The following is an 11235-nucleotide window of genomic DNA, read 5'->3' as shown; positions in this document are numbered from 1 at the left end:
GCTTATCCATTGTCTTCCCAACCAAGGTGTATAGGCTGTCTTGAGGCGACTCTCGGCTCGAGATATCTCCGTGCCGGTTTCTGACCGGAGCTCGTACACCTTGTAGAGACCTTCCCTTAGGAAAGGGGGGCCCTTTCTTCTTGTTTGCACTATCTGGGATTGGAGAGAGGGAGAAGACTTAGATCTTGATTTGAGATCTTCGAGCTCCCCTTTGAGTTTGGCGCTTCTTTCCTTTTGGGTCCAGGGAAGAACTACGCGATTTTGCTATGAAATCCCCACATACGGCGCCAAATTGTTTGCTCAAAAGTTATTACAAAACTTACGAGTATAAAACAATATAAATAAATCACGGATAATCATAGCAAATCGTAATAATCCGTTGGACTCAATGAAAGAAACGAAAATAAGTACTCAGGAATAAGGGTAGAAGCATTAGAAACCTTTATTGATAATATTTGTTTGGTCTGCCTCTCCATGGAGAGGTTCAGAACCTTACAATGGTGTTTTCTTTTCCCATAAGAGGGGTATATTTTCTCGATTCTCTCTCCTCTCACTAGTGGTGAAGAAGCAGCCCCCCCCCCCCCTCTTTCTGGGGTTTCCTCTCTTGGTATTTATAGCTGTGAGCTTCGTGAGCTGGCAATAAGTGGCCGTGACCACGTTGGGGTTTCGCCTTCATGGTGGCGGATGGGCCGTGGCCTTGTTGATCGAATCAGATGAGGGTTGAATATAATTAATTCTGAGTGGTCGTGCCACTAATTAATCATGAATTAACTTACAACGGGATTAGCCTCGTTAATTATCGTGGGGTCGGATTCTGACTCATACAAATAAGAATTAATAAGACATCAAAAGATAAGACATCAAAAGTGCTATCTGCTGGTGACCATAGTAAAATTCCAGCGAAATAAGTACTCTATGTTCTGTTTGTTTTACAAAATCATTTCTTGAACTAAGGTGAAAACCTTTCAGTTTTTAAATTCCAAAAAGCTTATTTCATCAAAATTTTCGCACATAAATGGTGAGGATGAGAATCGCCTCATAAGGACCTTTTGGAATCAAGTCTTATTACACTTTGATAGAGTTGAAATAGACAAAAATTAAGATTAAAGCATTAACAGATTGAAAACCCAAAGCAGAGGATGTATGAAAATATCAGAAAATGTGCACACGGGATAATAAGAGAAGGAAAGAGCAAAGGACCTCCCGAAGAATCATATGTCGATGCTCAGGCACCTGCTTTCTTAATGATTTGTTCGTAAACGATATTAGAGGTAGAATGATCGTCATGGCTAGTTGGCGTCGATGGCCGAATCAACAACTTTACACAATTTGAACTCTTTGCTCTTGATAAGGCAACATAAAGCTGACTGTGTAAAAATACAGGTTCCCGCAAATAAATTCCAACAAAATCTAAAGTTTGACCTTGTGCTTTATTTATAGTCATAGCAAAGCATAATCTAACAGGAAATTGTGTTCAGGAAATTGTGTTCTTTTGAACTGAACAGGCGTTTTCTCATCTTGTAATGATAATAATGGTATTCTTGGGATAAACGCATGCATATTCTTGAAATCACCTACCGTGATCTTAGCGCTAATAACATGATTTTTAAAATCACAACAGGTCAATCGCGTACCATTACATAAACCTTCACATGGATTTAGATTTCGTAATAATATAGTTGGACAATTCTCTTTTAAACATAATTTGTAAGGAGGCAAACCACGAGGATTTAAAGTGTGTAGTAGATCTTCAAGTTGTGTTTGGTTGTTAAATTCAACGGCCTCATCAGTAGCAATAAATATTTTTGATTTTCCTGCGAATCGATCAATAAGCATGTCATTAATTTCATCAACGAAATCATTTTTTGTTGTCAAGATCACACGGAAATCTATACAGGATGAATTAGAATACAACGAATTTGCTTCGACAATTTTCCCAATTGTTGCGGCCAGCGCTTCACTAGTGGTGTTACTTGGTACACTTACCCCACTTAGTACTTTCAACTGCGTCCTTATGACTGCCAGAACTCATTAATAGACCCATGATTGATATTTGCGCTGGAGTTTCCTTTAGCTGCTCCTCCACATAATACTCTTTGCTTGACATTCTTTTCCAAAACTCGGCGGCTTCTGGTCTGTTATGTTCCTTCTTTGAATTTGCTCCTTTCCCGAGTTTCCTCGATTGACATCTTCAGAAGCGTAGCATCTCCCAGACCAAGTCATACCATGGGCTACGACAGAGTCAGTCATTTTGGCCTTTCCCTTTTGCTGGTATGTCCATGGGACAGTTTTGTATTCCCCACTTTCTTCGTCTCCTGTAGCAGCGGCAGGTTGCTGCATATAAGTCTGAACCGTCATTGTAGGCCTCAATTGTACCGTAATAATTGTAGAGGAGGGATCCCGGTGGCTTCTGCATTCCCTATAGTGACAATTATTCCCTTTAGGTCATACTCTACGTCTAATGTAATCATGTTAGCTCCCTGGTTTCGGTGATTTGGCAGTGGATTACGATTCACATTGGGTAGTGCCAGAGTGCACTAGATGGCTCCGCTCTTGATTAGGGTTTCAATCTCATTTTTTAGCTTAAAACAATCTTTAGTATCATGCCTAGGTACATTGAAATGGTATTTTAGTGGCATCAAAATACTTGGAAGGATGTTCAGGAACCCTTCTTTCAACTGGGTGTATCAATCCTGCTCTTCTCAATCTCTCAAACAATTGGGCCAGAGGCTCAGCAATTGGGGTATAAGTTCTAGGACCCCTCTCTTAAAAGTTGGGACGAGGGCGTAGTGCATAAGTAGGTAGAGTTTGGTAAGTAGTAGTTTGGACATGAGCATATGGTTGTTGGGAGGTTTGGTTGTTGTTGGCTCGATGAGGGTTGTATTGTAGTTGAGGGTGGTAATATGGCTTGGTGTTATAGACTGGAGTGTAAGTGGGTGGTGGTGAATGGTTGTTTGTGGAATTGGATGTGCTTCTGTGATATGACTACTGCTGAGACCTACTCTTTCTTTTTCTTTCCGCTGCCGATTACCCCTGATTGGATGGTCTTGCTGGCCGCTTGCAGCGCTGCCATGGATTGTACTTTACCAAATTTAATGCCTTCTTCTAGGAAATTTCCCATCTTGACCAGCTCGGGGAATTTTTGTCCCATCATCTTTTCAAAGTATATCCCTTCCTGGGCTCTGATGAAATACTTGGTTAATTCACTGTCGTCTAGCGAAGGTTGTGCCCTGGAGGCCTCTAACCTCCACTGTCGTGCATATTCTTGGAATGATTCGGATGGTTTTTTTTACAGGTTTACCAGTGCGAATCGATCAGGAGTGATCTCTGTGTTAAATCGAAAATGATTCATGAAGTCCTCTGCCATACCTTGCCAAGTTCTCCAATTTTGCAGATCCTGTCGAGTATACCAGGTGAGTGTTTCTCCCGTAAAATTTCTTGTAAATAATTTCATTCTTAGCTTCTCGTTCCTCCCCACTCCGACCAACTTGTCATAATATGCCCTCAAATGTGCAGGAGGGCCCCCCGTCCTATCGAAGATATCGAACTTTGGGGGTTTGTATCCTGCTGGCATATCCACAACTGGATGAATACAGAGGTCCTCATAGTCCAGAGAATATGGAATTTCAATCTTATCTGCTGAGTTCACTCGTTCTTGTCCATTTCCAATTCTTAGCAAATAATCACAAAATGCAGAATCTGTTTTAGCTCTCATATTCTCAGATAACTTTAATTTTTCAAGTTCACTCCAAATGCTAGAATATAACAAACTTTCGCCAATGAAATCTTCTTTTTTTCCGTATCGCACAACAGGAAGAGTCTGTCTGAAATCACCTCCAAAAACTACAACTTTTCCGCCAAATAATGCATTTGTATTCATCAGATCTTTTAACAGTAGATCAAAAACTTCTAACATTCTTCTTTTGGCCATAGATACCTCATCCCACACAATCAATTTTGCATCTCGGATTAACCCTGCAAGTGAGCTTTCTTTGCTAATGTTACAACTGGTATTTTCATCGATGTCAGTAGGGATTTTGAAACGTGAATGTGCAGTACGTCCACCTGGAAGAATAGAAGCAGCAACACCAGAAGTAGCTGTTGCCAAAGCTATATATCCCATTGATCGTACAGTTGCCAATAAAGCAAGATATAAAAAAGTTTTCCCTGTTCCTCCGGGACCATCTATAAAAAAGGCACCTGCTTTATTCGAAAATATCCTTTCAGTAATCAGATTATATGCAATGAGTTGATTTTCGTTCAATTTCCTATGTAACAGTATGTCGTCTTCACTGACAATAATAGATCTTTCAAAATGAATCTCTTTTGCTTCTCTTGCTGCCGTAGAAGGCCTAATAGTTTCTGGAATGAGTTCATATTCATTTATATCATGACCCATAGAATGTAAAATATCGTTGATATGATTCAAAGCTTGATATCATATTTCTCTTCTTTCAGTAATTTGTAACACTCTGTAGTCTTCGATCATTGATTCTTCAAATTGCTCCCATAATTTTCTGGGGTTGACAGGGTTGCAATTTTCCAATAATGTAGCAAATAAACACCTTAAACTATAGAAAAAATGCATAAAGTACCCATTAAACTTGTCCGGAAAAATCATTTACCCACCTAAACTTTACAGGCGACCTTTTACCCCACTATTCTAAACTTAAGTGAATTTAATACCCCCTTCAAAATACTGAACCAGTCTTGTGGTGGCTGTGTTTACACGCGCATAAAGACCCCTATTTTCATTTTTTTCCAGTTTTTTTTTTTAATTTCAGTTTTTAAAAAACGAAAATATTATGTTAAAAACAAAAAAAAAATTCTGTTTTACAAATTTGTTTTTTCCAGTTTTTACAAAACAAAATTCTTTTAAAAAACTAAAAAAATGAAAAAAATATTTTTCAAAAACGAAAATATTTTGTTGAAAATAATTTTTTCAGTTTTTAAAAAAACGAAAAATATTTGTTAAAAACGAATTTTTTTTTTTCTGTTTTTACAAAAAAAAATTCAGTTTATACAAATTTGTTTTTTCAGTTTTTACAAAAAGAAAATCTTTAAAAAAACTGACAAAAATAACATTTTTCAAAAACGAAAATATTTCGTTGGAAATATTTTTTTCAGTTTTTAAAAAACAAAAATATTTTGTTAAAAAATCTATTTTTTTCAGTTTTTACAATTTGTTTTGCAAAATCTTTTCAGTATCTACTCAGTTTAAAAACTGAAAAAATTGTATCTACTCAGTTTAAATACTGAAAAAATTTTGCATAACAAATTGTAAAAACTGAAAAAAATGGTTTTTTTAACAAAATATTTTTTTTGTAAAAACTGAAAAAAACAATTAGTTTTAACAAAATATTTTCGTTTTTTAAAAACTGAAAAAAATATTTCCAACAAAATATTTTCGTTTTTTGAAAAATGTTTTTTTTTTTCAGTTTTTCAATTTTTTTAAAGATTTTCTTTTTGTAAAAACTGGAAAAACAAATTTGTAAAAACAGAAAAAAAAAATATTTTTTGTTTTTTAACATAATATTTTCGTTTTTTAAAAGGGTATGGATAATGAATGAAGAAATGGATAATGAATGAAGAAAGAGAAAGAAAAAATGAAAAAGAAAAGAAAAATGAATAAGAAAAGAGAAAAAAATAATATTAAGTTAATTAGTTATAATATCCCATTGGAAAGTGACACCTGGACCACTGAATAAGTTTTAAGTTAATTTTTTTTTTGCCTTCACGCGCAGCTACAAAGTGAACTACACGTCTTGTGCCAGGTCATCACTGAAGGGGGTATTAAATTCACTTAAGTTTAGAATAGTGGGGTAAAAGGTCGCCCGTAAAGTTTAGGTGTGTAAATGATTTTTCCGGACAAGTTTAATGGGTACTTTATGTATTCTCTCTAAACTATATGGCATTTGGTAACTTGCAGCTTCAAACATACACTCTGTCAAACTATTATCACATTGTAACAATCCTCTTTTTTCTACGGACTCTCTGAAAGTACTACAAGGCTCTCCATTCACTGTCAAAAGATCCTTATATGATGTCGGTCCCCGTACATGCATTAGTAGTAATCTAAGATAATATCGTTCTCCTTCTGTTGGATGACATGTCACAATGCGGGCAATAGCACAACGCTTTTGTCTAAGTGCCCAAAATTTATCACTGGAGGACCACACAAAGTATTCAGGAAATTCTTTATACAGTAAGTTGAGCTCTTTAGCATCTTCATTAGTTTCGTTCATGGAGAAAAATTCTGTTAACATTGTTTTTTGAATCATCGGATTATTCAGAATTGTATGTATATCCGCATTGCTCTTAAAAGAAATAAATTGTTGACCTTCAAGATGTAGTTGAAGACGATAAACGCTGGGAGACATTTCACTTATTGGAAAACCAAAGAGACGCCAAACAGCTTCTGGAGGTGATACCCATCTAGCAGATCGATATTCTTTTATCTCATCTATTTCTATGTTTGTATCGTTATTTTGTACACAAAACGCAATCTTATCATGTCCTTTACAAATGTATTTGTAGAGATATTTCACGACCTTGATGTCAGAGCAAACTTCAACATTTAAATGACAATTGAATTTTCCAAGTAAATCTGGATTGTATGGAACAACCCAGGAGTTATCTAAATATCGTTCTCTTACTTTCACAACTTCCCCTGTATTTTGTCTTTTATAGACTGGATAAGAATCGTTTCCTTTTATTGTCTGATCGGCAAACATTTTTGGATATTTGAACGTGCAGTAACCCTTTTTTTTCATACAAGAATTTGTTGGGTCTAAACTACCGCAAGGACCGTGCATCATATGTTTGATGACAAGCTTATGCAAATCTGATTCTGTCTTATCATCTGGTAATTCTGCTCTAATAATATTGTCGTATGCCTCTGTTGTCAGCAGTTTGTGCTCATTACCTAGTATAATAAGAAAATGAGCATGGTGTAAACCTCGTTTCTGAAACTCCACAGTATACATAAAAGCAACAACTTTTCCAAAGATATTTCGTTTTAATATATCCGTCTTCAGTTCTTCTATTTTAGCCTTGAACACTCGAGTAATCAAATCAAGTCTATTTTGTGCCTCGTCAGTTGACCATAGATGTTCTTTTATTTCCGTCCAAGATGGGTTACATGTCATAGTTATAAACAAATCAGGTTTTCCGAAATGTTGCTCTAATGCAATAGCATCAATATAACGCTGACGCATATCTCTAGGACCTTATAAAAGAATTTGGCAGAAAGTTTTGTTTTCCAACATTAGAAGCATTTCGTTCACCAAGTCTTACAATATCAAGAAGTCCTTGCAGTATACCCATTCTGAATAAATCTTGATTGAATGAAACAAAGTCTAATCTTTGTGTCTCCAATTTTATATATTCATCTACTGAATACTGCTGGAGTAATCTTCCTGTATGCAAAATTTCTCATCATCGTTTCTCATCTGAAGTTTGTAACAATAGTATTCGCGAACTGAAACTGCATCTCTTTTGCATTTTCCTTTTTGCAGATTTTGAGCTTCTATATCAAGATATCCATCAACAGATGTGAAATCTTTTATACTCGGCAATTGTTCAAATTCAACCAGAGTGCGACTTCTACGAATATTTTTTCTTTGGGAAACTTTTTAATACCACAATGCCATCCGCCTTGACCATATGAAAATAACAACGGGTACTGTAAAGGGTCATAACATCCAAAATAGTAGTGCACTCTTTGTGTCCTATCATTGTGAGTATAAATTTGAAGATGTGGTGCATGAGTAGTAGAACCATCATTTTCATCAACCCATATTGCTGCAATTTCAGTAGTAGTAGGTAAATTATATACGCGTTGATCCAATCCAGCATCACTTTTCGGTGCTATATGAAAGTTTTGCAAGTTTGACATGTCTACCTAGGATCGTAGAAATATTGAGTACGGATTATCCTTTAGTATGTCCATCAATTCTTTCACTATTGATTCATTTAATATGTCTGAACAAGCCATTATATTTTCAAGCTCATTTGCATTATCATAAAAGTACAGTTGCAAATTTTTTGGCCTTCTTTCTTTGGGATATAAATCATCTATCAAATGATAGATCTGTCCTTGAACTCTAAACGTGTATATACCACGGTTTCTCTTGGCCAAATCTTTATCATAACTGACACCAAGTGATGTAAAAGCAAACAGATTATTATATGTTCTAACATATGTTCGAAAATGCCTGAATTCTGCACTGTTTCCCATATATAAATTTTTCAGTTTAGTTGGCATTCGATGAGAGCTTAATCTCACTGTACCACTGCCACAATAAAATCCAGGGGGTTCATACTGAAATCTTTTCGCATAGCAGAATAAGCAGTTTGGAATCTTTTTTAACGGAACATAATCAGAGCGTAATTGGTTAATGTTAATCGTAGTTCTCTTATTCTTTACGCGACGGCCTACATAGTGCAGATAATTAATTGTGAGAGATGAAAATAGAACGGTCGATAAAATCAATAAAGGATGATCGTTAAACTGACCTTTAGTTGTAACTGTTTCAAAGGTTGGAGTACATGAATCATTTGTGGTACCCGATGTTGAACCTGGTTCATAATAGTTATCGATTAATTAATATGCACAATACACACATAAGTTAAATAGATACTACATTTTTGTGGTTTTACCTTTTTCAAAAACATGAAAAGGCTGGATCATATCTTTTTCTTTGTCAAAGACATCGGATGAAGAAAAAGCTCGACACTCAGTAACTGCATGGTCAAAAATAATGATCATGCTCGTAAAGATGAGTTATAATAATTATGTATGCATGTATTATAGAAGCAACAAAAAGGATAGAGCATTTGATGTTCTAACCTGTTTGTGAAGAGGAACAAGACAGTCCAGTATTAACATTATCATCTATATGAGATGTTGTTCCAATGCGATTGATATTATTTGTAGTTGCAAGAAGGCGTTTAGTTGTTGCCTCGCGAATTTTCAGGCGTCGTTGCAATAACTTTTCTTCTCTCAAAGTCATTCCCAAAGAATCGTCTATTTTATGGTGTTTGATATTCTCATCATGAGCTTCTGTCACAGAGCGAGGCGTCTTTTGGATTGTCGACTATCCATTAATCTGATTTTATTGCAACTATTGGTACTTCGATTGTTCTAAACATCGTTATACAATAGTAGAATTATGATTTTTTTTATCAAATAGCAAAGATACAGGAAAACAACAATTAACTATAATGAGTAAAAGACGATACAACTATTTCACCATATTTATTTTGTTATAAACACGTATGATTATTAAACATACCATTATAAAATATTGAATACTTAATATTAACACAATAAATTACGATAAATTAGTCGTAGTTTATTTTAGCTAAGATAACCCAAAGAGCGTCCATCTTCTCATATAAACTGTAAATTATAAAAAATATCCAAATAGGTGAAGTATTAGATGAAGTAACACAAAATTCATTTCGTTGTTTCCAGGATAAGTCATTACCCACTTGGTGTGATAAAAAGCAAGACAGGGGAAAGAAAAAAAGAAAAACCTATAGGCAGTACTTTTAAATTTTAAGCGGAAGGTTGAAGATTCTACATAACTGTGGATAAAGGGATTCTATCACTGTCCCATCACCCATTATTCACTTATAGTTTGTTACCTAAGTTTCTTTGCGTACCTTATGTTGACATTGAACTTCAGTTAAGCCAAGTTAAAAAAGAGGAAGTCCGGGTCAATTGAAAATTTAACCAAACAGACATCGAAATTCAATTGAATTTAATGTATAAGTTGTTCTCCGTCGAGAGACTCTACTTTGGTACACTACTGAATAAGTGCACTAATTTGTAATTTATGGCAATAGCTAAAAGAACAATCTTAAAAGTTACTATCTGTGGAAAATGAGCGTGAGTCATTGTTCTACCTCGAACTTGGATTTACCCTTCAATCCGGTGATACACAAAAAGTGACTCTCATTCTTTGTCAATATTCCACCATTTTTTTTCACTCTTTTCCAACGAACTGTCTTACTAAGCAGAATATCCTCATTGAATTTCTAGCTCATAAAGGTTAGTGAGTTCTAAGCTTTTTTGGTAGTTGACATCAGTATCCAGGGGCGGATTTAGGGGGCGCAAGTGTGTTCACACCCTTCGCCGAAAAATTACATTGTATATATAAGGCAAAATCTATTTTTTACCTCTATATATTAAGTTTTGAACACCCTTAACACAATCCAAAAGTGTAGTTTAGTGGTCACAAGGGGGTTCAAAATTTACATAAGATCATGGGTTCAATTCCCACGAGCTACAAAAAAATTTTTTGAAGTATCAACTTTTACATAATATAAACAACAGGCAGCTGAGGCAGTCAAACTGTAAAAAAGAAAGCAATCAAATAAAAAACTTACCCTTTTTTAATCAAGAAGCAAAGAACTCCAACTAACCCAATCCTCTATGTAAAGAATCAGAAAGAGTAGATATGTTATCGATAGTAGAACAAAAATCCAAAAGTTGGGAATTTATAATAAAGACTGGAGATAAAGGATAGATAAAGATGAAAATTTATAACAGAACGAAGAGAACAGAGGAGGAAGTTAGAGAAAAACAGAGAAAGCGGTGGCAAGATGAAGATGAACAACAGAGGCGCCAAAAGTTTGCTAAACACCCACGCGTCAGAGCGGGAAGAAAAACGTGTCTTATTTTGTAAGCGCAGAAGAGTGTAGGGTTTTTTTATAATCTTTCAACGCAACGCTATATTGAGGATTAGGGGTAAAACAGGAATAAAGTGAGATTTAATGGTTTTTTTGGTAAAATCACGTTGACCGGAAGCTGCTGCCGATTCCCATTTCTAAAGAGTAAGTAATAATATGTTATTTATCAAAATACCCAAAAGACATGGCTCTTCATTAAACATTATATTTTTGTAATCAGTTACAAGCCTTATTATTTTATATCAGTTGCAAAACTTTATGTGCTATATCAAAAAACTGAAAAGACATATCTCTTAATTAACCATTATAAATTACATTTCAATTACAAACATTTTCATCTCCTCTAACTGATCCTCTTCTTATCCTATAAATTCACCTTTGTTGGTGACTATTTTTGCGAATGGATGATGTTCAACTATGTAAGATACAGTAATTTCTTCTGTTTCATTAAGCTTTGATTTGCTGATTGAATTTTTCATCAACGTACACTTAATTACAAAAATAATTTCCTTAATTTTATTTCTCTAGTTATTTTGT

The 11235-nt window shown here is 35.0% G+C and overlaps 1 protein-coding gene across 5 annotated transcripts; it reads right to left on the bottom strand.

The window, feature by feature from the left end:
- Positions 1–812: 812 nt before the first annotated feature.
- On the bottom strand, positions 813–10685 carry LOC109218148. Of its 5 annotated transcripts, none has more exons than XM_019382487.1 (5): positions 10396–10685; positions 8852–9145; positions 8662–8745; positions 8518–8580; positions 813–1367 (listed from the first exon to the last, which is right to left on the bottom strand). In XM_019382487.1, exons 2-5 carry the CDS (start codon positions 9012–9014, stop codon positions 1321–1323), a joined length of 357 nt encoding a protein of 118 aa, XP_019238032.1. In that variant the 5' UTR covers positions 9015–9145; positions 10396–10685; the 3' UTR covers positions 813–1320. The 5 variants fall into 5 exon arrangements, with proteins under 5 accessions (XP_019238032.1, XP_019238028.1, XP_019238029.1 ...); XM_019382483.1 differs by lacking the exon at positions 813–1367 and adding an exon at positions 5680–7803; XM_019382484.1 differs by lacking the exon at positions 813–1367 and adding an exon at positions 5680–7803 and having other exon boundaries at positions 8852–9110.
- Positions 10686–11235: the final 550 nt, after the last annotated feature.

Source organism: Nicotiana attenuata, unplaced genomic scaffold (genome assembly GCF_001879085.1).
Source record: "Nicotiana attenuata strain UT unplaced genomic scaffold, NIATTr2, whole genome shotgun sequence".
Lineage (NCBI taxonomy): Eukaryota > Viridiplantae > Streptophyta > Magnoliopsida > Solanales > Solanaceae > Nicotiana > Nicotiana attenuata.
Note: the sequence above shows the minus strand (reverse complement) of the source record. Positions and strands in the feature narration are given on the sequence as shown.